The sequence below is a fragment of the Histoplasma capsulatum genome, genomic scaffold, assembly GCF_000149585.1.
Source record: "Histoplasma capsulatum NAm1 scaffold_3 genomic scaffold, whole genome shotgun sequence".
Taxonomy (NCBI): Eukaryota; Fungi; Ascomycota; class Eurotiomycetes; order Onygenales; family Ajellomycetaceae; genus Histoplasma; species Histoplasma mississippiense.
The window spans coordinates 1,576,933-1,602,063 of record NW_001813980.1 but is presented as its reverse complement, the minus strand read 5'-3'; the positions used below and the strand labels follow the sequence as shown (position 1 = coordinate 1,602,063).

Here is a 25,131-nt window from a genome sequence, read left to right as displayed (position 1 = left end):
CCACCTATCCTTTGCCTGGATGTAAGTCATCACTTACTTTTCATGTAATATCTATTGATTTCCCTGTTATATCTTCCGTGACCCGTGAGCCTTTTACACGCCCTTAACTCTTCCATTCTCTCCCCTTCTCCACGGTTTGTTTTCAAGCCGATGTGGGACTTCTACCAGGTTGTCCGTAGCCTCTTCTCTTCCTGATTTCCCTTTTTGCTTTCTCCTTCCCGTCTGAGCTTGTTCGATGTCCTTTGCGTGTGAAAATAGGTTGCATTATGATCGTTTGCTGTGCCGTTTGTCATAGCTCTCCGGTGCATTGTGGAGTGAAAGAAACAAGAGAGGGAAACTGTTTTGAGTTTGATTTCTTTTTATTTATCCCTTCTTCTTTTTAATGTTTATTTCACGCAGATTGCTAGCCTTTATATATATATATATATATATATATATATATTTTCCTCCCCAGATCGTGTGCGTGTTTTGAAAACTGGGGGATCGGTGCGTGTTGGGGAACTCGGATATATCGTTAATTCAACTGTGTCTGCTTCGTTTTGTATATGTCACATCACCCTCCTTCCTTCCTTCCTACCTCCCTTCATTAGATCTTGCACGGATATTGCAATTGTTGATTTCGGTTTCAATTTCTCAATTCTTTTCTTTTCCTCTTTATTATTACTGCAACTCAAGTTGAGAGGGTCATATAAAAATTTAATATTTTTTCCACTACATTTTCGATTCCTTGGGAGTTTTTTTTTATTCCTCTCCTCTCCCTTCCCTCTCCCTTTCCCCCCCCCCCCCTCTCTATTCCAGTTACAGGAATATTGTTTATTTTTTGTCCTACTGATGTAGTTGACTGAAGGAAGAATGCCCATGTCCAGGGAGGAGGCAGATCAGGAGTTGCTTTAAGAACGATAGAAATGAAACTGGGATATTAGGTATAGGCTTATTGATGAATATATGCATTTATTTCTTCAAATGGCATTCGTTTTATTCTCCATATGTATCTGCTATTCAAAATATGCTGTCCGGAATTCCCAAATATCACATGATCTCACACCCCCTTCCAAAGGTTATCTGTACGTCATAGCGTGTATCCTCTTTCGGATCTCTATCTCCATCTCGCGTCCCCATCATATGGCCTGTGGGAAGCTGATTGATTGAACCTCGCTAGACACCGTAAATGTATCCTAGGCGCCAAAAAGAAACGCCAGAGTGACCAAAGAGCCAACCACCTCGTGGACAAAAATGCCTCGCGGTAGAAAGAGAACTGGTGAGATAAAACTGCAACCGTCCATACTCTCCCTACTACCCATCCCATCGCTTTTGTCATCAGCAATGCGTTGTGGGTGTACCACTTAACTTTTAGAGCGGCAGCCCCGGCAGCTCCAGCAAGGGCTGTGACTAGTCAGAGGAAGAATAAGAGGGTACGGGTTGGGCCTGCGACTCCAGGGGGGACGAAAACACACTCATCCTCGAGAGAACGCGAAGAAAGTTCGGGCTATGCTGGTGATAATACCGATCACACTGACGAGGATACGAATGGGGGTTTGGACCTAGGCGTAACCGAGGTTGATGATGATGACGATGAATTTGGCAATGACGATGACGACGACGACGATGATGATGACAGGGAAGCGGAGCTGACCAGGTGAGACATCAAATATACGATACATGGAGACCTTTTATGGGGTTCTTGGGTTTAGCAAACCCCACTTTGATTTGCCCAGAATGCTAACTGGGTCAATAGAGCGGCCTTGAGAGGCCTCCAGGAGGCAATGGAGAGGACTGAGAAGAGGGACAATTATGCCAAAGAGTTAGAGAAATGCATTGATGAGGAGGAAAGGAGGCTTGAAGGGCTTCTGGAGGCGGTAGTGAGGGAAAGGTTTGTTTTGAATCCCTATATGTTTCCCATTACACATTCCCGTTTCCCGTTTCCTGTTTCCCTCCCTTTATGAATAGTTTGCTTCACACCGTTTGGGTCGCAGTTTCTGTTTCATGCTTAGCTGTATTCTAACCGTTGTCTGCGGGTTAAAGGGAATCCGAAGCTGAAGAGTTCCGCTCCAGATTCAGCTTGTTAATTGGCACCGCTCTGGCTCCGACTGGGACAAAGACATCAGGATCAGCGGCTGGCTGTTTGTCGGATACTCAAAAACTTTGTCTTGAAGATGTATCATCTGACAGACATCCGTTGTACAACAAATGTCAAGTCCTACTTCAGTGTACCAAATCACTGCTTCAGGAATATGACAATCTCGCAGCGTACATCTCCAAGCTTGAAGTGCCGCCAGACCCCGCAGAAATGTGGGAAGAAGATTGCGCAGAGACTCGCCGGGTGATTGGGATTGGTGCGGAAGCATCTCAGGCTGAAATTAACAAGCTTTTGGCTTGTAAGGATGATGCTCAAAAAAGAGGCGATAAGGGGGAATCTGCACCATCCAAGGGGAGAAAAAGGGGAAGAAGGGCTAGGGCGAAAGTTTTTGAGAAAGATGAGCATCTTCAGGCCATGCTGAAGATTGGGAAGGAAAAGGATCCATTCCCAACGAAAGAACCATATGGCTGGGGTAAAACGGCATTCCAGATGGTGAAAGGGATGAAGACACTTGCCAAGGCTTTGCCTGTTGAGAGAAAATGATGGGAAAATGGGAATCTCTGTAGCCAGAAGGGGAAAAGGTATAATGAGGTTATTATATAGTTTTATTTGTTTGTGATACGGAAACATGAGCTATACTACGGAGTATAGTTAGTAGTATTGAAGGAATGTTCCTCTGTTAGCATACCAGATTGATGCCAAGAATACGAACATGATGACTAATAATGCAATTACACGTGACAATGCCAAGAAGTTCGTTTCGGCTCGCTTAAGTGTGTTAGCGCTTCACACATTTGCTGGCTGTGGATAGTTTGATCAAGACAGCGCTTGCTGTGTGAAGAAGCGACAACGACCACGACAACCACCAGCAACGATCCCACGACGACAAGGTATGTGATTTCTGATCCTTATGTTTCCTTAGATGCTGAGATACTTCTTCTATTCGGCGTTGAGCGATCTACCTTAGTATCCGAAAAGCTTACAATTGTCTCGCACAGATGGGTGCTCTTAAATACGTGGAGGAGCTTCAAAAGAAGAAGCAATCCGATGTGATCCGCTTCCTCTTGCGTGTCCGATGCTGGGAGGTGAGACCCCTCGAATGTCCAAGATGAGAACCTCGCTGGGGAATAGAAGAAAGAAAAACATCACCTGGAATTGGAATTGGAATGCGTCCAACCCAATCGCCACTCCATCCTCTGGCGAGAGATTGTTCATCACTGTGACACAAAAAATATGTTTTTTTGTGTCTTGCTATACACTCGTTGAACCTTGCTGAGAGTGCATTAATATAGCTTCGTCAACTTAACGTTATCCATCGTGCCTCCCGCCCCTCGCGCCCTGATAAGGCCCGTCGTCTCGGTTACAAGGCCAAGCAGGGCTACGTTATCTACCGTGTCCGTGTCCGACGTGGAGGTCGAAAGCGGCAAGCCCCCAAGGGTGCCACCTACGGTATGTGCTTCATCTCATCTTGAAGTTCAATAATGAATGACACAATCGAAAAGATGAACACATCTAACACCGGCGTTTCTAAATGCAAACAGGCAAACCCACCAACCATGGTGTTAACCAACTCAAATACCAACGTTCGCTGAGATGCACTGCCGAAGAGCGTGTTGGGAGACGCTGCGCCAACTTGCGCGTCCTCAACTCCTACTGGATCAACGAAGACTCCACTTATAAGTACTTTGAGGTCATCCTCGTCGATCCCCAGCACAAGGCCATCCGCCGCGATCCTCGTATCAACTGGATCGTCAAGCCAGTGCACAAGGTACGTCTTTTTTTTTTGTCCATTTATACATGGACTCGAAAGAACCATTCCGGTAAAAAAAAAAAAATAAATCCTAACTTTGTCTTCCTCCGATAGCACCGCGAATCCCGCGGCTTGACCGCAGCTGGCAAGAAGTCCCGTGGTCTTGGACGGGGCCACAGTTACAACAAGACCAGTGCTGGCAGACGGAAAACTTGGAAACGCCTCAATACTCAAAGCTACTGGAGATACCGTTAAATGGGCCAATTGGCAGTGGCAGTGGCGATGGTTACGGATATGGGATGTACGATGGTGTCGGTGTCGATGTCGGTGTTGGAATGTGCTTTTTCCTTTGGTCTCTGGCCTCACCTGGCGTAGCCGGCGTTGTGGAACCATTCCATCCTAGGACAGAAGGAAAAGAAAATTTTTATCCCATCACCGCACCGGCACCAGCTATGTGCATGGTTTGCTACGACTTAATCGATTCGGTAATGCATATAGCGAAAAGAAAAACGAGAATAAACCGCAAAATTCTTTATTACACACCTTTGTGTGGTTTTTTTTTTCATGATTCGGCTGAATTGTTTGCTGCGTAGTTTATGGGGAATAGTTTTTTAACGTCATGTTGAATACTTGTATGACTTGCAGTGATTTAAGTAGTCACACGAATATAAACTTTGACTGACGACATCACTTCTTATGTTATCGTCTCTATTTCAAAACAAGAAGGCAAGGAAAGGGGAGGAAACAATGAAAATGTAGACAAGGGAGAGCTACATAACCGATCCCATCCACGCTTCGGGCCCACGAGAATGTCCATGGCTTTCAAACTATGTGGGCAAGGGTAATAAGGCTTTAAATATGAACAAGTAAAATCCTGACGTGGAACTCAACTGGAGGGATTCTCCATTGAAACTTTCAGTTCTGTTTAATGAATGGTGCTGGACCAAGGGTGGGTAGTATTATTTGAACCTGAGAAACCTGATAGTTTCAATGCAAATCAAATACCCCGTACATGTATAGGTCAATCTGCAAATTGGTATGAAAGGAGGAAAAATCATTGACCGCAAACATCATATTCCATTGTGGCCATTCAGATAATGGCATAATACTAGATCGATACGCTTATGACTAGATGATCTGATTATATATCCCACTTCAAATTGGTTTCGTTTCCATCCACAAAATTACATGATAGAGAGATAAAAACGAGAGTCTCAATACAGTATTGACTAACCCCATACACACTTCATCACAACGATCTCTACCTGATATAGTGGCGCGATAGAATAGCAGCAGAGGCGCAAGCATCCAAGCTACAAGCTACTAGTTGTTGCACTTCTGCCACCTGAAATGGACAATCTGTCTGAAACTCGCGTCGATAGAGTCTGTGGTCAATACACCACGAGCGTTGCGATTATTGCTGGTTAGGCGAATCTGGGAATTGACATTGAGGGCTCCATTGGCACCACATGGGGACCAGACAGTGGAGGCATGGTCTGTTTCGTCATGGAGAAGATAGTCTTTTTCAATTGGACCGTTCCATTCGGTCATGGTGGAAGCCTATAAGGAACAGGTTTAGGGAGAGTCTCTTGACACAAGAAGAGAGCGGTGCATGGTAACATATCATACCTGTCGTGTCTGACCAGAGAAATAGTAGGTACTCTTTTGAACACCCTTAACACCCCTATCTAGGTTTGCATACCCACGATAGTCGGCTGAGAATATTGAGTATTGGAAGCCACCGGGATACCGCAGATTGATGTTCAACTGGCAGTTCTTGCGGCTCTCGGTGATCGGAACATCGGGGCCAATCGACGCAACATATTTGTCGAAAATGAGAGTCATAACGGTCCTGTCATCCGAGAGGATATGCCTGACTGAATTTGAGGGGCATCCCGTTCCGCCATGTGTCACGCCAATGATTTGCACTTTGTCGGGGTCGGGCCCCTCCGCTGTGGCAGGGGGTAGAGGGGGCAGCGGGAACGACCGAGGGCTGGCATCATCACCAGCCCCTGGATCGCGGCTAACAACAGCCGTGAGAACCTGCACCACAAAGGTAAGAATGATTATAGCTTTCATCGTATTCGCCAAGGTACAAATGGGGGGATAATATAAATGAGGAAGCCAAAGTTGTGCTGCAATGTTTTGAGAATTGTGTTTTCCTTTCAAGAACCAGGAAAGCCGAAAGATGAGAGGAAACAGGTGGCTTTATGTGCTAGAGACGTAGATCGAGATGGCTGGGGTGTAAAGAAAGGAGTGTCAACAACACTGACAATTATACAGAGTCCATCGCTTCTCAATTTCTGCATGCAGCCCAAACCAAACCATCCTCAACCAAGTATTATTTCCGTGCCGATGAGGAAGTATCCCTAACGGACAGGGTTCCGAAAGGATTCGAGATGGGGTTCTCTTCGTTAAAAAAACAAGAAATAAAGAAATGAGGGGCTCAGAAGCGAGAGGTAGAAAAATATAAAACAGCTAGCGTCAACCCGGGAGTCAAATTTGTCATATTGTCATTGAAATGGAACATTTGTGGGCGGAGTTATGCGTATCCTGCCAAAATATCCCAGTTGGCATTCCCCAGATCGAACTAGCTCTTCACCCTTGTAAAAGCATTGTTTTTGGAATCCATGAACATATATTGTCACATGCTGTTGTAAGGAAAGTTATCTGCACAGCTGAAGCCTATATCATGGATATAGGGGCCATATAGCTGTCAGTTGCAGAATCCTGGAGCCACCCTGGCTCTTAAGAGTCCCTGCAAACGGCTTCACACGGAAAGGTTTGGCCCTACCTTCCAAACCACCAGAGCAACCACCAGAATTGTCCAAGAGGAATATCGATGATACGCTGCCATTTCTGGCATAGGAATTTGAGGAGTCATAATGGGACAGTCGTTGTGGTAGGCAGTGGTGTCTCCAGGACTAATGATTAGAATGCGCGGTTAGGAGACTGCGGTTCGATGGCTGAGGTCGACTTAACGGCTTTTACGTAGCAGAGAAATTCCTGGCCTGCGGTGGGGAGATGTTTGAGGGAGACGGATGGCGCTGGTGGTGCATACTGCCTCTCACCGTCCAAAACACGGGAGCCCAAAAAATTTAAGCTAGCGACGATCAAATGGTCCCTGATTTTCCGGACAAATACTTATTCCGGCACGCAAACCCCGAGATTCTTGTTGAGCGATATTCTCCACGTTTCATCAGCTCTCCTTGTCGTTGACAACATACACCTCCGAGTTCTCTGGATGACGATATTCACCTTTCCCACTGCCTGCGATTTTAGCTTGCTGGTGCATTTTCGTGCCGACCTGCATTGCTTTCGTATTAATTTATCTTGAAAACTACACCCACACCCTCCCCGTAGTATCGCCTACGGTGTCATTTCACTTGACCCATCGCCACTGAAGGGCACTGAGGAATAGCGAGGCAACTCTTTGTCCAAGCCTCCGGATCTTTGGTTCATTCCGTTGCGGCTGGTGTGCTCGTATTCGTCCAGGATACTGCTTACCTACATGGACGGAGATGTATTTTCACCAAGGATCTTCTCAGCCTATCCACATGACTCACCCTTGTTACCTAGGTAGCACGCACAGCACAGCGCGCAATCCCACTCCTGTCAAATTTAGTATCCCACGGAAATCTCAGTGTCCACGCACGGGCCCTTCGGTGGACAGTGAACTCTTGCTATGACCATATATCTTCGGTTTTTAAGCTAACACCACGCCGTATTTTGTTGCCTTGGCGAAAGGCAATAACTTTTCCTTATTCCTTAGGCGCGATGAACACGTTGCATCAGATTTTGCATAAGTTGGGCTTCAGTCGTTGAGCCAAACTAACGTGAAGAAACAGGGCATATGTTTCCTGGCTGATGAACAAGGTTTGATGGGTTTGTGCTATGGTCTTCTTCCCCACACTGGATGTTTTTATCCTTGCATTCCCAATGAGCCGGTGTCGAACGCATGCTGGATGAAGCTACGGAAATCGACCAGTTTCTGCGATACCTGTCATAATGATATCCAATTAGACCTCGACAGTATGAGGTAAGCACACACATGGTACTAATCCTAGCGTCTTGTTAGATCCGGCGAGGTCTCTGGGCCAAGTCGGAGAGACCGAATACTTCTTGGGTAACAAAGTATGCGAATTCAGGTAGAATACTGAGTTACGAAAACTGAATTTCACGACTGTCACTCCATAAATGCCGCAGGCTGTGAGTTTCACGTTGTAAGCTCCCTTTTGCGAAAAGAGGACGTGACGATTTATCCCTTTAACATTTGTGATTTACGGCTCGATCTCATCGCTATGCCTTATGAGAGTTGAGGACTGCTGAACTAACAGGACCATTATCGGGGAGCTACCTTTTGTTTACTGCATATGGGAATACTTATTCTATCATAATTACTTGATGCTGATTTCGGAGAAACAAAGTGTTGTTTTAGAGTCGCGCTCCTTTTCCTTTTCGAATTTGGTTTCCCCCGCGTCAGGTATTGATCTTTTAAGTGAGGTTGGAAAATAGACGCTCATCATTCATTGGCCAATGCATGCAGGGGAATTGAATTCAACCGCGCCTGCAGGCATTTCGTCTGAATAATGTTAGCATATTTTGCAAACCCTATTGGGATTTACACTCTAGGTTGTTCCGCTAAACTTTTCAAATAACTCTAATTTTAAGCAACACGTTAACCTCGGACTCTTTATGACTACCTGTGTGTCCGGAGGTAGGGTGTGATCGTCCGTGAAAGACTCCCTCTCCAATACCTAAGACTGCTTTTTCTCTCGGAATCCAAGCCAAAGAGCTAATAGGTCCACTCGACACAAGTGCCGCAGCCCGAGATGTGCGAAGGACATTATATAGCATTTGGTGGCTGATTTTTACTTCTCAGCTTGTCATTTTCTCACGATTGACAGTTTGCAAGGCCGTCTCAGCATTCGATATTAGCTTGGGGTACATGCCCAGGGTCTAATGCTACCCAACCCATGCCCACCGCAGCAGATCTTGGCCTTCCCTCCTGCATAATAGGATTCTTGAGTTAAATACATGATGTGTGAAGGCGCCGCTATTGCGTGTGCGCTTTTTGGTGGTGGGGAAATTGCCAGGAAGCCGGCTTTTGCCACATAACCTTGCAATAGAAACTATAAGGAGATCGAAGTGGAATTCATAGACTGGCTTCAATACACCCGCGGAAAGGCGAGATGATATCTGCTCTCAAGGCAGCAGCTTGCTAACTTTGGATTATCCCGGATTTGCCCTAAGAGCCTTGACAACCATAGGGCTTATGATCTGTTCTTTCCCGGTTGGCTCTAGTCTTTAGTTGACATTGATGCAGTGATTCAATGGACTAAACGGAGATGAGATTGAATCACTTGGGAGTTGCAGGTGAACATGGGATCACATTTTCTTTTCAGCAATGCCAAGTTCTGAGCAATTACTGCATTGGGAGCAAAAAAGCAACCCAACCTCGGGTCTGTTTGTTTCTAAGGCTCAAGAGATGGACTGGACGGCCTATTTTCTCCCACCTTCCTGTTTAACCTTCGTCTTAAATTTCATCGCGATTGTGAGTATGAGCCATTTATTTATCCAATGATCTGGGAGCCCAAGTAAGTCCTATTCTTTAAATACTAAATGTGGTGGAAGTCAACTTATCATACTTTATTTTCCAGCCGTTTCTAAGTATCACCTTTGCCGTGTTTACAGGCGAAGTATTTTGATGTGATTTCAGCACTGAAAGATAGGCACAAATAAAACCGAGATGTTAGCTATAAATAATGAAACGTGTGTAAATACATAAATTACCAAATGAAGCATACCTTGAAAGCCTTTTCAATTTATTTTGTACCATTATTGTTTTCCCTATTGCTGCTATTTAATTACCTAATATGTCTTCACCCTATAACTATCATTGCGGCTATCTCTATAGCGTCTGCTGTTTCTGGTATTCGCTTTAAAACTTAAGCACTCCCAACATGCATGATTCATGTGCAACGTGGATGCAATTCGGCGGCCTCTCATTCTCTACTCGCGTGTCTCCCGTTGATGACGATTTCGATCCTGTTAACTTGTATGATAATGCACCTGCATATTGCTACTACTTAGAGATGTGAGCACACAGTTGCTAAAGTTGCTAAAGTTCGATGCCAAGACGGGATCGACACAAAGGTACCAAAAACCTTTATTTATTGGATACTAACTGTGCCCAGCGCTTCTGACAGAACCACTCTCACATACAACCTCTAACTCAAACTGTTGCTGGATCTCTCCAGGCCAGCCATTTACAGCAATGAACGTCAGATCTGTTCACAGTTTGAACAAATAAACATGCAGAGAATGTATAAAAGTTGGTGAAGAGTCATATAAGGGCTTCAAGATTCCCTCAAGTTCTGAGGCAATGAAGCAAGCTACATTACAGTTGACCCAACCTGAACTGTTGACACTCTCCAAAGATATGATGAATGATCTGCTCTACTTCAGCCATCTACTGTGTCAAGAAGGATCTGGACAATGAAGATATGGGCCATGTCGGGGTTGTTTGCCAGCAATGGAATTCTGGCAGCAGGAGCCCTTGAAAGCCTGCTATATGAATCTGAGAATGGCCTGGAGAAGGGAAACCAACTGCCAGCACTTGCGTGCAATTCCTGGGGAAACTAGGTTAGCCATGCCGTTTACGGGCATTCCATTGGCTGAGGGCATGTTATACTTTTTGCAGAGTGGTCAGCTTTCTTGGGGCATTCTATTCACTCAGGGCACGCGACATTTTTTGCACAATAATTAATTTTCCTGGGGCATTATTATCCTCGGGATTCTATCCTCGGGAATGCCTCATATATCAACTAAAATAAGTGAATCCCAGGGCAGAATTTCAGTCTTGGGGCAAAATTTGGCCCAGGGCGTGCGATCCTTCAAAAATTAAAATTTCCTAGGGAGTTTGCAGATGACCATGATTTTGTTCTAATATCCACGTTTTCCATCCCTTGTCTCGGGGAATTCAACTTCCCAGGGACAATCACATATTTCGAAGAAAATACCCAGTGCCCCAGGGACAGTCACAAGCAATTTTCTCGAGGTTGCCTTGACCAGGGATGGCCATGCATTCTACGGATGACCACGTAAAGTACCTGTACCGCATCCACAAAAAGGTCAAGATATGTGAATGAGCCAGGGCAACCCGTATATGAATCCTGTGACAAAAGGAATCAGTTCGACCCCAGGTCCTCCTCTTACATGCACACGTACAGATAGCTAATTTTCACTCAGGAGGATCACTGGCCTTATCGACCGAAAAATTGATCTGGATAAATTGCAGATCACAAAAGGTGCAGCATTTGATTCTTATGGGATTCAGCATGACGAATGCCTCCAAGGAACTCGTAAAGAGCTGCTTCAGGAAATCGACCACTGGGTGGAATCACCGAACGGAAAATGCATATTCTGGCTGAATGACATAGCAGGGACCGGAAAGTCAACGATCTCACGAACAGTTGAAAAGCATCTTAAAAAAGAAAGGTTCACTTGGTGCAAGTTTCTTTAAACTGGGTGAAGCAGACCGAGGGAGCACTAGGAAACTTTTCCCAACACTCGCTGAGCAATTAGTAACCAGCCTACCTGTATTGACCCCTTATATCCAAAAAGCAATTGAGGCCGACCCCTATATTTTCAAACAAAGCACTCAGAGCACAGTTCGAAAAGCTTGTTCGTCAGTCACTGCATGAGATGGAACAGGGCCACGCTGTGTGCATGGTGATTGTTATCGACGCACTGGATGAATGCGAGTGTGAAGATGATGTATGAGATATTCTTCAACTCTTACCATGGGTCCAGGAGTCAAACTCAGTACAAGTGTGGTGTTTTTTTTTTTTTTTTAACGAGCACACCTGATTTGCCAATCAGGCTTAGATTTAAGGACATTGGAGATGATCACCAGGACTTTATTACATGAGATCCCTGACTCTGTTATCAAATGTGACATATCCTTGTTCCTGGAGCACAGGTTTTCAGAAATCTGGCAAGAGGAATCAAAAAGAGGAATCAAGCTTTCCTTTGACTGGCCAGGAGGTAATAATATTTGTGTCTCTAGTTACAATGTCGGTTCTGTTGTTTATATTTGCAGCCACTATGTGCTGCATATTTGAAGATCCTCAATGGCACCCTGCGGAGAATCTAAAGAGAGATCCTCTTACACCGGTGTGGCAATTCCGGCCTTGATGGGACGAACACTTTTGATCAAGCAGAGTGGGGTGAAGAGAAACAAATTGATTGAAGCACATCGAGGGGTAATTGGGACAATCATCATTCATGAGTCTCCACTTCCAGTTGCTTCACTGTCGAGGCTCACTGGTATTTCCAAAGAATCGATTCATGTCAGGCTAGAGTTATTCCATTCGATTCTTTCTATACCCAATGACAAGACTAAACCGATCAGACCGTTTCATCTATCATTCCGAGACTTTCTACTTCATCCGGACACGCCTGAGAAGACCCCATTATGGATAGATGAGAAAGAGATCCACCAAACCCTCGCTGTACAATGTCTAAAGGTCATGCAGCACAAGTTAAGGAAGAACATCTGCAACTTACCAGGCGATGGTACGGAACGTGGTGAGGTCGGCTTAAATTCTGTTAGCCATCACCTATCTCTAGAGCTGCACTACGCCTGTCGTTACTGGGCACAGCACCTAATACAAAGCCAGGACCCAATCACTGAGATGGTTAATGCTTTCTCATTTCTTAAATTGCATTTCCTTCACTGGGTGGAAGCTACGGGTATCCTGGGTATAATATCTGAAGTTGTCAAAATCATCAATATATTGTAGTCAGTCATGTAGGTAGGTTTTGCCGAAAGCTCTCATCAAGCATAAATGCTAATAAAAATAGGATAATAAATATCCTGGAATCTTGAAAATTTTCCACGATGCAAAACGATTCATTCTTAAAAATAGACATATTATTGATATTGCACCCCTTCAGCTTTATTCTTCAGGACTTGCATTTGCTCCCAGGATCTCGAAAATCAGAAATTTATTTGAAAAGGAAAGACCTAACTGGCTTGGCCAATTAACTAAAGTTGAAGAATATTGGGGCGCAGAGATACAGACGCTCGAGGGCCATTATGATTGAATTAAATCGGTGGCTTTCTCACCGGATGGTCGGCTGCTGGCATCCGGTTCTAGGGATAACACTGTCAAGCTCTTGGATCCCGCCACGGGAGAGTTGTGCCAGACCCTCGAGGGCCATTCCTCCTGTTTGTCTTCAAAATTTTGGCTCTAAACATGTTGCCTAATGGACGTTCTCAATCTCGCACCTCACGTACCCAACAGGAGGATACAAGCTGACTTCCAGGCCCAGAGAATGGGGAATGCAAAGAGGTTGCCTTCGTCAAGCCTGTCTCGATGAAATGGGGGAATAACAGCATGGAGTTGCTCCTGATTATTCGGGGTGACCTATCGATTTTGGGCCGAAACATCCCCCCGGAAGAGAAAACAAACATCGTGAGTACTGGCTCGCGATTGAAGAACACACTCCAGCTAATTTCCTAATCATAAGGATGGGTCACGCAGGTGTATGAAATTTGCAATTACCTGCATGCAAGGTCTGAGATTGAGGAACTCTGCCGGCTTCGTGTCACATATTCCCTTGGTCCAGATTTTTCTATCTCACGAAATTTTTGTTTGATGTCAGTCAGATCTTTTCTTTCGGCCAGAGAACCTGTCAAAGGCTTTGGAATTGCCCTTTCTTTCGTCACTCGAGTCCGCTTTACAAGGGCTTGTGGCAATTTGAGATCCAATCATACGAACGCCACAGGATGAATCAATCCACTAGCTGGGTCATTGTTGAGGTTCAATACGATCGACAATCCAGTAACTGGCGCCTTCTGCTTCGTATTATTCCGTTCCGACGAGGGGATGTTTGAGCCTCAAGCCAAAAATGTAGTTTCCACTCCGTGGCTGAACTTTCAGCGCAGAGCCTCAACCAATATCTTCAACGCCAACACAAGATGAGCCAGGTGGGACGAAACAGGTGTTCGATCTGCGACGATAACAGCACCTTCTTGGCAGCTGTGATCAGTCGAAGTTGGTTGGCAGAAAATGGTGAGCATCGAAGCCCTCATCGGGGTGAAGAAACCGAACTTGGTTTCTTTTCACCTGTTTTCGATGTTGTGATGAAAAACGGCCATCACATAACCGGCATTTTGCTTCCTCTAAACCTCCTAAGAGCTAGGGAATGGATCCAAGGCATGTTCCCCTGGTATATATTTCCTCGTTCAGCTCCTGATTCTCTCGCAGACAGGTCCCTTTTGTCCGTGATACATCCACACGCCGTGCTTTCTCCTAATCTTCCAACAGCAAACATGAAATTTTTCCGGCAGCCACTTGTTTTCTGGTCGTCGAATTAACTTCCTAAAAATTCTAGAGAAATATCACTGCTTGGGACTGAGATCAGAGGGAAATAATTTTAGCAAATGGTCTACGAAGAGATAGCGGCTGATTCCACATATTTTTCAACAAGCGAAGAAACAGTGTCCCCACAGTCGGAGATAATGGGCAGTGAATGTTGGTTCTGCTTTACCCTATCGCTGATCAATGTGCAATTACGGAGTATTGAGTAACGAAATACCCCTCCTCTATTTGTAAGTTATCTCTAGAGGTCTGATGTTGGCAGGCGCTCCTTGAAGGTTATGGAAGAGAGGAAAATTGGCGTATTTAGACACTTGATCGTCCCTGTGCAACCAAGGATGAGATGGACAGGTGCATAAATATCCCAGAATCCCAGTCAAGTGGCTAAAGGCATGCTTGCTGTATGGAAGCGTCTCGACCGCACCACCAAAGGTTTGCAGGTCATTGAGAGAACATAAACATTTTGTGACGAGATGGTTGATTGAAAGGAAATTGGGAAGTTTATTTGAAGAGGATAAGATAAATGTTTGAGGAAAAATAGAAGAAAAAAGGAAATTGAAGTAGTAATATAATACCGTTGCAGACAATATAATACGCCGCTGTTGCAGCTTGCTTTACACTTTGGCAGCTGTTTCTGATGAAACATGTCTCGTCCATACCCGTATCATCGGTGTCACGCCGTGTAATCATTGATTGATGCCGTATGTCCTATCCCACATCCCACTCCAACTGGCTGTGTAGACGCATTCGTCCTGGAGATCCCAGATGGCTGCTCTCTGGGAGACGCTTGCTTTCTTGATCCCAGCAATCAACAGTGCCCAGCAAGTCCAGCCCACCCAGCGCCGGCCCACGCCGTCAAAACAACATGACGACAGCGACGGGACGGACACAGGGCTGTTCTTGACATACATAGTACTGTACATGTACGTTGGACAATCACTACTCAACAATCGCAACTGCCGTATTTTTTTTAAGAGAAATTAATTACGGTGTTCCAACGTATCGCGGTTGTTGACACGAAACGGCGGCTTCCCTCTCTCGTGATCTTCGCGGATTAAACAAGCACAAGCCTCCTTTCCGTCTATTGTTTGGACATCGTTTCCTGGACATTGTTTCCTGGACATCTTCCTAGTAGTTGTTTGCTCTCAACTCTCCGCAGACCTGGAGCTAACCATTCCTGGCTGTAGAACAGCACGGAACTACAGCAAGACCTGTCGGGAATTTAGCTTAAGGACTCCTAAGTCCTGGCATTCGAGCCTCCTTGAATTGTTTGGAATCTCATGCCTCCTCCGCCTTGGATATCCCACCCCGAGTCGAAGCCTCTCCCGTCGCCGTCTCCGCTGAGTGCATCGTCATCTCTTTTGAGGCGGGTTGATGGCTCAACTCCACGCAACCCGCCGACGGATCGATCCGAAACCCCTCCTTCCAACTCGAACACCCCGCAAAGCGCCTCCCCATTTCCTACGCCATCGCGCGGTACGCATACCCGTTCTAGCAGCCATCCTTTTCCGCTACTGTTTGGTTCTGGGAGGAGACGTGAGCGGCAAGCCGCTAGAGAACACCTCAAGGCTGATGGCCTCCCTCATCATGGGAGAACATCACGATCATTCAGCCCGCGCAAGAATGCGTTGAGTGCGAACGAAGACTACGTGTCGCGGCGGTGTATGACATGCGACCATACCAATTCATTCCCCCATGGAAGAAAGGGCTTTAGATGTGGGAAATGTACCGCAATGAATGATCTAGAGCCATGTATCGAACCGTCTAATGCCCCTCTCAGCAACTCCGAGAGTCCCTTTGGTCCACAGCTCAGAAGAAAAGGTCGGTTTTGTTCCCTGCTGCCCCCACTGTTCACTTCAATTAACGTCTTGGGATAATCTTTACTAGTGCCTTACTTATCGCTTGAACAAACTCGGAATATCATTGACCGATGTCTATCTTCATATCTTCGATCGTTTTTAGAGGAAAAAAAAGAGCGGGATTCAGTCGCTACGCCCCCAATTTCAAGGATGCGCGGCGTCTCTGACGAGACAAAGTCCTATGGCGCCAGCCAATGCAATTCGCGGACTCCATCATGCTCTCCATTGTCTACCTTGGAAACATCACGTTCCCCTGGTTCTCATACTCCTATCTCACGAGTTTCTTCATCGGGAAATCTGAGGTTTTTGGGAGGGGATATCCAAGGAATGTCTCTGTCAGATACAGACAAGCCGTCAGGGTACAGTGATCACATCCACAGATCAGATAGTTTGACTTTACCGGCTGGGAGACGTACCCGTTCACAGTCAAGTCAATCTCCCCGCGGCAACGAAATTGGGTTGAGTGCAAGTCGGTCAGCGTCGATATTTCGTCCCCTGGAAAACTATATCATGGCTTCGTTTAATGGTTGTGATACTATAAACTCGTCCTTTTCGACAGTGAGGACAAATCGGCCTCGAACGGCATCTGACGGAAACCAACCCTCAACAAACCTTCCTGCAGATACAGCCTCTGATCTTTTGGCAAACGCACCCATTTTTCAACTAGACGCAAAAACTCTTTTGCTTAGTGATGTTGTAGAGAATGGTTCCTGGTGGACTGGAAATCGTACCCATGGCACTCGTTCAAGTGATGACTACGCAAGGGACAAAACTTTCGAAATGGCCAGCGGATTAACTAGCACAAAGACCCCACGTATAAATTGGGCTGAACTTGCCGAATGGTATCAAGAGATCATCCATGCTGGGGAATCATGGATTCAAATGTGGGCAGAAATGAAGCCTGATGGAACTGACAGTCCGGGGAAACTAGCGCTAGCCCAATTGTGGGACACTACAGATGTTTCTCTTCTAGATAAGGAAATTACGGAATCGCGAATCCATGCCCAGGTCACCCTGCTTAAAGTTACGGAGAATCTACTGCAGAGACCGAGACGTCCTTTAAGGCGGCCGGACGATATCCGGTTCCTTTTAATCTTACTTGAGAATCCATTATTATATTCTTCGAGCCTGCGCATAAACCCAGAATCAGCACCGATTTCTAAGACTCAGAGAAAGCCTGATCACCACATCCCTGAAGATCGTAAGGGCACTTTGGGAGACAACAAAAAATCTCACCACCGCTCTCGTTCAGCTTCAATGGGTACATCCAGCGAAGTACCAGACCGGCGCCCTCTTATTATCAAGCGGATCATAGGCATACTCTCGAATTTGCCTGTTGACTGTCATCACATGCTGGTTTCCTGGTTTTCTAGATTTTCAGAAAGCCATTTCCGCCGTATTGTGGAGCTCATCGGTAGTTTTGTCACTTATCGCTTAACTAGGGATCAAAAACGACGTCGAGGCAATGTGGGCAAACACAGGAATGAAGATAATTTAGATGATTACGTCCCCACATTTTCATCTGCTGGCAACACCACTCCGGCTCAACTTCACTCTGCTATTAATAGAGAAAACCCCCCGAAACTTTCTCCTGGAAGCCCACAGGCTCTTACTTATAGCAAAGACTGGCAAATCAAAGCAGCAGCAAAAGTTATGGCACTGTTATTCTCAGCAAACAGTGTGACCCACAACCGGAGGTGCGATGGACCACGACCTGGTGGAGAAGAAATATCGAGACTCGATGGTCAGGGTCGTAGACACCTTATTCCCATTAGCGCATTCTACAACACACTCTTGGATTACTCTGACCTTATTGCGGACTTTGAGGCTTGGGAGGGCCGTAATGGTCAATTTTCATTTTGTCAATACTCTTTTTTCCTAAGCATCTGGGCAAAAATACGGATTCTCGAACACGATGCCCGGCGGCAAATGGAGGAGAAAGCGCGGGAAGCTTTTTTCGACAGTATTTTGGGTCGCCGCGGCGTAAGCCAATATTTGGTGTTGAAGGTGCGGAGAGAATGTCTGGCAGAAGACAGCCTCCGCAGTGTCAGTGAGGTAGTTGGCACCGGCCAAGGGGAAATTAAGAAGGGCTTACGGATTGAATTTCTCGGCGAGGAGGGTGTTGATGCTGGCGGCCTTCGTAAAGAGTGGTTTCTTCTTCTGGTTCGAGAAATTTTTGATCCTCTTCATGGTTTGTTGCTTCCAAAGCTTTTGCCCTTCCATAAATAACTGGAGCTGATTTAATTGGTTAGGGCTTTTTGTTTATGACGAGCAATCACAATACTGTTATTTCAACCCTTACTGTTTCGAATCATCAGAACAGTTCTTCTTAGTGGGCGTGCTCCTGGGCTTGGCCATATACAATTCAACCATTCTCGACATCGCTTTGCCGCCATTTGCCTTTAGAAAGCTCCTTGCGTGTGCACCACCGAATAACGTGCCAGCCTTATCCACTCCCCAGCAGAGCTTCAAATGTACTTTAGATGACCTGGCAGAATATCAACCTGCTCTCGCAAAAGGTCTGCGCGATTTACTTAATTACGAAGGCGATGTACAGGAAACTTTTTGCCTGGATTTCGTGGTCCAGATAGAACGATACGGAGAGAGACTTGTGATTCCACTACGTCCTGGTGGAGAAACGAGACCGGTTACTAACTCTAACCGCCGAGAATATGTTGACCTTTATGTCAAGTATCTCCTAGACACTGCAGTGTCACGTCAGTTTGAACCCTTCAAACGAGGGTTTTTCACCATCTGCGAAGGGAATGCGTTGCACCTTTTCCGTCCAGAAGAGATTGAGCTCCTTGTTCGCGGTTCGGATGAAGCCTTAGATATCCCATCGTTACAGGCTGTGGCGGTTTATGAACACTGGCATACAGATCACCCTGAAAAAGAGCCAGTGGTGACTTGGTTCTGGGACTTTTTCTCCCGGGTCTCACCCCGGGATCAGCGCAAAATACTCAGTTTCATTACTGGTAGCGACCGTATACCTGCTATGGGGGCAACGAATCTTTCAATCCGTCTTGTGTGCCTGGGGCAAGATTCAGATAGGTTCCCAACTGCGAGGACATGTTTCAATCTCATTTCCCTATATCGTTACAAAAGCCGAGAGAAGCTGGAACAGAAACTGTGGCGCGCTGTAGTGGACAGCGAAGGTTTTGGATTAAAATAACAGATTAAAAAATATCCATGGTTTCACTCTATTTTTACAACCCCAATGGGACCTTTTTTTTTAAATGGCTTACCTCCCAGTTTCCAGGGCCTGCATGATTTCGTCCTTATTGTGGCTTTTTGAAGCCTATTTATTGTTAACCCATGTTTTCCTTGACGCTTTTTTTTTTTTTTTTTTTTTTTTTTTTTTTTTTTTTGATCACCCTTCAGCGGTTTAGCTCAATCTTTCTTCCGCTGTTCTTATATTCTTTAGTTTATTCGATTTCGTGTGCATTGGGGCAACGCGTGGAGTTATTACGCATTGTCAAGGCTTTGTCCGTTCTTTGCTCTGAGCCTGTTGGGATTGATTTACCCTTCCTTCTATTCTTTGGTCCTCATCATGAGGATATGAGCACAAATTGTTTAGCGTTGGTGTTCTGATATGGGTTGATAGATTGGGAAAGAAGTGATATCCTTGCTTTTGCTTTTGCTTTTGCTATTAGCTTTTCATTGTTTTCTTGCCCTGCCCCTTTTTTTTTAACCTTGTGTGTTCACTTTGGAGCACTTAAGAGCTATGATCGGGTTAGACGGCGAATGGCAGCACTTTTCGTCTTGCGCAATTAATCCTATTACTCGCCCAAGCTTGTCGCTCACCCTAGATACTATGGTCTGCTATCGACTACGGAAGCTTCCACGAGTGCCCAAAAAGTCTAAAACAAAGAACCGGGAAGCGCTTTCGATACCCGGGATACCAAGCGTGCGGATACAGATGGTACCTATGAGGGTATTCCCGACCCAACCCAGCTCTAGTAATGAATCTCGCGAATTGTCAATTGCCAAAAAAAATCTAGGGGTTAGACTTGTGATCAAGGTGAAACGTTGGATTTTTTTTCCAATTAGGAATATAATAAGAACGACAACCTTTTGTTTATTTCAGGTACTCAATTCTTAATTCCCTGTAGGCAGTTGCTATTTTATTTACCGCAGTAGCCGGCCGGGTATTACGCCGGCTATGTTAGCTGAAAAAAAAATTTAAGCTACAATGCCTATCAGCCACCGTTTGCCGAGATCATTGCTGGTTGAATGTTGAGGGCCTAAAAGAGACAGAATGAATTCGCGGGACGGCAACACGAGCAGAGCTATGTATAATGATCCCAGGATCCATCCTTGATTATGGAGTTTGGACACACCCATGCACTTGGACTAGAGTTGTGTTTTAACCTTTTTCTTCGGCCTCAACGCAGGTAGGGCGAGGACCGAGACCGACCGCAAGATCCCCCAAGATAGCTGTCAAGCTCGATAGGTGATTATATGTACTGTACCGGTGTGAGGGGGGTTGGTTTTAAATCGAAGCTAGCGAAGGTCAGGTGGCTCCAAAGAAATTTTCTCCATATTATAAACTAGTTATTTGTATATTTTTTCGTGTATCCGTTAAGTTTTGGCGAACTAGATCCCAGAGGCATTCCTAAGCTTTCATCTAGATTTTCCTGGATTTTTTGTTCCTGCCACTAAGAGCTGCGGTGATGATGGATGCATTTTCCAACCGTCCGCCAAAGCCTTTAATTCTCTGAACGCAAGAGCACGGAAGGGCAGTGTTGATTGATGTCATCACTATAATTCCGTTTGGATCTCCGGCAGTGCAGGCAGGTTAGGACGGGGATTTCCATCGCCGCTTTAACTGCGCTTGGAGGGGCAGTTCAAATCCGAAGGAGGTCATCATTTAGGCGGCGATGAGAACAAAAGAGTTTTCGGTGGCAGGGTGGTTTTTTTTTTTTTTTTTTTTTTTTTTTTTTTTTTTTTTTTTTAAATTATTTATTTATCTATTATTTATCTATTTTTTTGTTTTAAAAAAGGAGACAAAACAAAGGGATCAAGCTTTCTCGGCTGGTAATCTGATATGCGAAGGCCAGAAATCGCAAGGCCTTAGTCGGTATATGCTGATCGAATAATTTGGCGCAGGGTTTTAAAAAACCGCTTCAAATACGGGGTTATGTGTGGTTAAAGATTGAAACGCAGGGTGCTTACTACTATCAATGCTTCCCCGCCTGTCGTCTTGGTTCTTTATCCACAATTGACTCCATAGCTGACAAGAATCCTTGTAGGTAAACCCTGCCCTCAGACCCAGGGACATTGCTTCGGAGCCCCAATCATTAACACCACGAGCACTGATGGCACTCGCCAACTAACAGCCCTCTCCCGCGTGGTGTACCTGGTGGAAAAGACGGAGCTTTCGTATGTCATTTGACTGAGACAGAGGGTATCGAAATCAATTGGAATTGGTTCCTATAAACCTTCCAAATCCAAAGAAAACACGGCCAGTTGAAGCTTTCGTGCCATATGGAATCGCCGAGGCAAGGCTCACAGAGCCAAAAAAATAAATTACAGCTTCACCGAGATGTTGAACGTACCCCAGGTGAAAATCGCTCAACATAATGTAAATTACGCTGTATTGATGACGAGACCTGCTAATTTTTTAGCGGCTAAGTTCACTTCAGTACCTGGCGATGAGCCAACGACCCGCCCCTCTCAACAAGCTGGTCCAGCCATGATGACTTTGATTTCGGGCAGACCTTTCTTACCTCGACTTACTCATCACTTCACCAATTCTTTAAAACTACCCTCATTCCTCCTTTTCCTCTCCTCTCACTTTTCACTCTTTGCATACTCTAATCTTCATCTCACGGCTCAGAATCCCTAGGTATGTCCGCAATTAAGACGATACTAGATGACGGCGAACTCAACTAGCACTTGTAATTGACACTAGATCAAGTAGTGACCTCTCTCAGACAAAATGGCTGCTCAAATCCCCAAGAGTATGAAGGCACTCCAGTCAGTATGGTTCCATTTAGCTCTCATCACTCACCAAAGCGATCCGATCCCTAGTGGGGCTTACCCTTCGAGAAGATCGTGTGGAAGCGATTGATCGAACTTTCCTCCTTCGTCGTTTGCTAACAATGTTTTCAAATTTTCGAGTTTAGGTACTCCAAGGAAGAGGAGTTCGGAATCGTCAATATCCCTGTCCCAACCCTACGTGAGAATGATGTCCTGGTAGGAAGCCACTTGCGAAATCCTTTCATTGCATTCGATATTCGATATGTCTTGTCATTGGTGTTGAGTATTCTTTTTAATTCTTCCGACTCCGCATTTTCTAGATTAAAGTCAAGGCCTGTGGTGTCTGCGGCACAGACCTCCATATCCACGAAGGAGAATTCCTTGCAAAGGTAAGCTCAGAATCTCCCCACTAGATTTGGAGATTTTGAAGTATATTTCGCCGTATGTTCGGGAAGCTAATTTAGTGACATGCATAGTTCCCTTTGGTTCCTGGTATGACACATATTTTGGCTCAAATTTCTCTCAACCCTTGGATTTCAAATGCTGAATCTCAGCAAATCAGGACATGAAACTGTTGGTGTAGTCGCTGCCTACGGCCCCAAGGTCGAAGGTTTCAATGTTGGTGACCGAGTCGTCGCCGATAACTCAGAGACCTGCGGATCGTGCTTCTACTGCCGACGGGGGGAGGAGCTTCTCTGCGAGCACATCAAACTTCACGGTGTGACAATGAACGGAGGTTTCGCTGAATATTGTGCCTATCCAGGTAAGATAAAGTTCCCAACTGCTGAAGACACCCGGTAGTTTAATAAAAGGGGAAAAACGGCTCCTGACATTCTCTGCGTGCTTTTAGCTGGTCGGGTATTTAAGATCAAAAACCTTTCTGATATTGATGCCACGTTGCTTGAACCGGCATCATGTGCTGCACATGGTGTCGATAAGATTGCTCCCAAGATGGGCTCGACAGTCCTTATGTTTGGCGCTGGGCCGACTGGTCTCGTAAGTCTTCACTGATGTCTGAGGAAAGTACAATCTTTCCCCTGACCTATTTTCTCATCGATCTTTCTGCTAGGTCCTTGCCCAAATGCTCCGACTGAACGGCGGCTGCAAAGTCGTAATTGCTGCGCCAGAGGGCCTCAAAATGAATCTGGCCAAGTCTCTCAACGCCGGTGATGAATACATTGCACTCTCACGCAAAGATCCTAGCGCCCAATTCGCCAAACTGAAAGCGGATAACCCATATGGATTCGACATTGTCGTCGAGGCCACCGGTAGTGTCAAGATTCTGGAAGATGCCATCAACTATTGCCGCCGCGGTGGTAAGCTCGTTGTGTACGGGGTGTACGCCCACGCTGACCGCGTTTCGTGGCCACCTTCAAAGATCTGTACGTCTTTTCGTTTTTCCCCTATTTTTTAAATATACTTCTAGCTTGGTTAGCGTTTGGCTGATGGCTGACTCCCCTTCAGTCGGCGACGAAATTACTATTCTTGGAAGCTTCAGTGAAACTTACAAATTCCCTGCTGCTATCGATTACCTTGATACCGGCAAAGTTAAAGTTAACGGAATTGTGAACAAGGTCTTCAAGCTCGAACAATGGGCTGAATGCTTAGAGTCAATGAGGAATAAATCCGCTATTAAGGCTGCTATCACCTTCGATTAAGATGATATCCCGGCTGCACATTTTGTTATGAAATCTTTTCGAAATTCTTCCTTGATTGGTGCGGTTCATCGTTTAATTGAACGGGCTATGGAAATGTATAGTTCCTTTGGATACTGAGTATAGGTTAGGCGGCTAATTTAATTTTTTTTCAAAAGGTACCATAGATATTCGTAGAATAATCGTTCAAAGTGGAAATAAGTATATATCTTCGGCAGATGGTCATTCATTTCGCACATTTTATCAATCCTGGCGTTGGGGAACTTTTAAGTAAGCTCGAATTTAAGGACCTTGGGCGAAAATACCAGGGTAAGTTTTCGATATGGAACGAGCAGACCTGGCGTATATGAGTGATTCCCAAACCGTTCACTGTTAATTTAATTGTTGTTCCATGTGTCATATCTATAGTTGGCAGAGGAGGGAGCTTAGTCGTATCGCACACGTACTGTCAACGTACTGAGTCGGTCCTGTTAACCTAATCAAGTGAGTGACTCTCAATGGACCGAAAGACAACGGGAGAACGAAAAACCACACGTACTGCAATACGTAGCCGGCAGATGCTCAGGCGATAGGTACCACATCCGGCATTATTGTGAACTTCTTTTGAGTTAGTGGTCTTCCACTTGTCTTTGTAGTGTTTCCTCTCGTTCCCCCAAAAGTTAGAGAGCAAATGGAAAATAGATAACACGCTAAATGGAGCGAATGCTGTCATCTCTTTTGAGAAATTTTCGGACACGCATATCAACTTCCTGGCAGCCGAACTTGGTAAAAAGTGGATAAAACGTTTATGACAATTTGTGGTATCGACTTGGCTATATTGTCAAATGTGAAAGCGGGGAAATATGACCTTGTGCCCAAGCTCCACGTGTAACACTGTTTGATGGTCGTGCATGTCCCAAATTCTATCATACACACCGGCAGGGAATTCGGGAAGCTTCAACGGTTAGAGGTGAAAACAGAGATTTGTGATAGCTATTAGTCGCTTCTAAGCGTATGAAGGCAGCGTTTGATCTTCCAATCGTCTGCGGAGTACAACCACAGCATATGTGCGTGCCCAATATATTGAATTATCCTTTCGAGATTGCCAAAATCTCGACAGCATGCCCACGATACATGTGCACAACATCTATCCGGAAATTCCCAACCGGAAAGGGCCTTCCTAATCGATATGCTTGTGCTACTGTTCGATTGGAGCTGAGTCGGGTATTTCATTGCAAACCAAGACCAGTGCTCCGTAGCACAGGGCTGTGTGGGTGCTGACGAGTGTTGAATGGTCTTACCAATTTCTTGCCAGCCTGAATGGAGTCTGGGAAATTGGGCAACTCATCGAAGCCATGCCCGCACACTCCCATACCCAACTCTTCCGTGGAACGGTTGTTGGATTCAGGCACAAACCGAAAATGTCCCACGGGCGGTTGTG

At 45.5% G+C, this 25,131-nt stretch overlaps 8 protein-coding genes across 8 annotated transcripts; 5 read left to right on the top strand and 3 right to left on the bottom strand.

Moving 5' to 3' along the window:
• Positions 1–1,233: 1,233 nt before the first annotated feature.
• HCAG_03612 (predicted protein) lies at positions 1,234–2,620 on the top strand (the record flags this gene model as incomplete). The annotated part of the gene is made up of 4 exons (XM_001541464.1): positions 1,234–1,258; positions 1,372–1,636; positions 1,736–1,870; positions 2,023–2,620. The coding sequence occupies 4 exons, from the start codon at positions 1,234–1,236 to the stop codon at positions 2,618–2,620; spliced, it is 1,023 nt and encodes a 340-aa protein (XP_001541514.1).
• A 455-nt stretch (positions 2,621–3,075) lies between these two features.
• Positions 3,076–4,082, top strand: HCAG_03611 (60S ribosomal protein L15; the record flags this gene model as incomplete). Its single annotated transcript, XM_001541463.1, has 4 exons — positions 3,076–3,162; positions 3,370–3,526; positions 3,619–3,845; positions 3,942–4,082. 4 exons carry the CDS (start codon positions 3,076–3,078, stop codon positions 4,080–4,082), a joined length of 612 nt encoding a protein of 203 aa, XP_001541513.1.
• A 1,068-nt stretch (positions 4,083–5,150) lies between these two features.
• HCAG_03610 (predicted protein) lies at positions 5,151–5,906 on the bottom strand (the record flags this gene model as incomplete). The annotated part of the gene is made up of 2 exons (XM_001541462.1): positions 5,151–5,387; positions 5,457–5,906. The coding sequence occupies 2 exons, from the start codon at positions 5,904–5,906 to the stop codon at positions 5,151–5,153; spliced, it is 687 nt and encodes a 228-aa protein (XP_001541512.1).
• A 3,395-nt stretch (positions 5,907–9,301) lies between these two features.
• On the bottom strand, positions 9,302–10,299 carry HCAG_03609 (predicted protein; the record flags this gene model as incomplete). Its single annotated transcript, XM_001541461.1, has 4 exons — positions 9,302–9,347; positions 9,476–9,548; positions 9,844–9,899; positions 10,244–10,299. 4 exons carry the CDS (start codon positions 10,297–10,299, stop codon positions 9,302–9,304), a joined length of 231 nt encoding a protein of 76 aa, XP_001541511.1.
• A 610-nt stretch (positions 10,300–10,909) lies between these two features.
• Positions 10,910–11,260, top strand: HCAG_03608 (predicted protein; the record flags this gene model as incomplete). The annotated part of the gene is made up of 2 exons (XM_001541460.1): positions 10,910–10,960; positions 11,138–11,260. The coding sequence occupies 2 exons, from the start codon at positions 10,910–10,912 to the stop codon at positions 11,258–11,260; spliced, it is 174 nt and encodes a 57-aa protein (XP_001541510.1).
• An 854-nt stretch (positions 11,261–12,114) lies between these two features.
• Positions 12,115–13,055, bottom strand: HCAG_03607 (predicted protein; the record flags this gene model as incomplete). The annotated part of the gene is made up of 4 exons (XM_001541459.1): positions 12,115–12,155; positions 12,399–12,429; positions 12,569–12,602; positions 12,961–13,055. The coding sequence occupies 4 exons, from the start codon at positions 13,053–13,055 to the stop codon at positions 12,115–12,117; spliced, it is 201 nt and encodes a 66-aa protein (XP_001541509.1).
• A 3,529-nt stretch (positions 13,056–16,584) lies between these two features.
• Positions 16,585–19,246, top strand: HCAG_03606 (conserved hypothetical protein; the record flags this gene model as incomplete). Its single annotated transcript, XM_001541458.1, has 3 exons — positions 16,585–17,275; positions 17,456–18,265; positions 18,327–19,246. 3 exons carry the CDS (start codon positions 16,585–16,587, stop codon positions 19,244–19,246), a joined length of 2,421 nt encoding a protein of 806 aa, XP_001541508.1.
• A 2,769-nt stretch (positions 19,247–22,015) lies between these two features.
• HCAG_03605 (hypothetical protein) lies at positions 22,016–23,714 on the top strand (the record flags this gene model as incomplete). The annotated part of the gene is made up of 8 exons (XM_001541457.1): positions 22,016–22,053; positions 22,203–22,272; positions 22,377–22,445; positions 22,533–22,548; positions 22,640–22,819; positions 22,907–23,052; positions 23,126–23,438; positions 23,521–23,714. The coding sequence occupies 8 exons, from the start codon at positions 22,016–22,018 to the stop codon at positions 23,712–23,714; spliced, it is 1,026 nt and encodes a 341-aa protein (XP_001541507.1).
• Between the last annotated feature and the right edge of the window lie 1,417 nt (positions 23,715–25,131).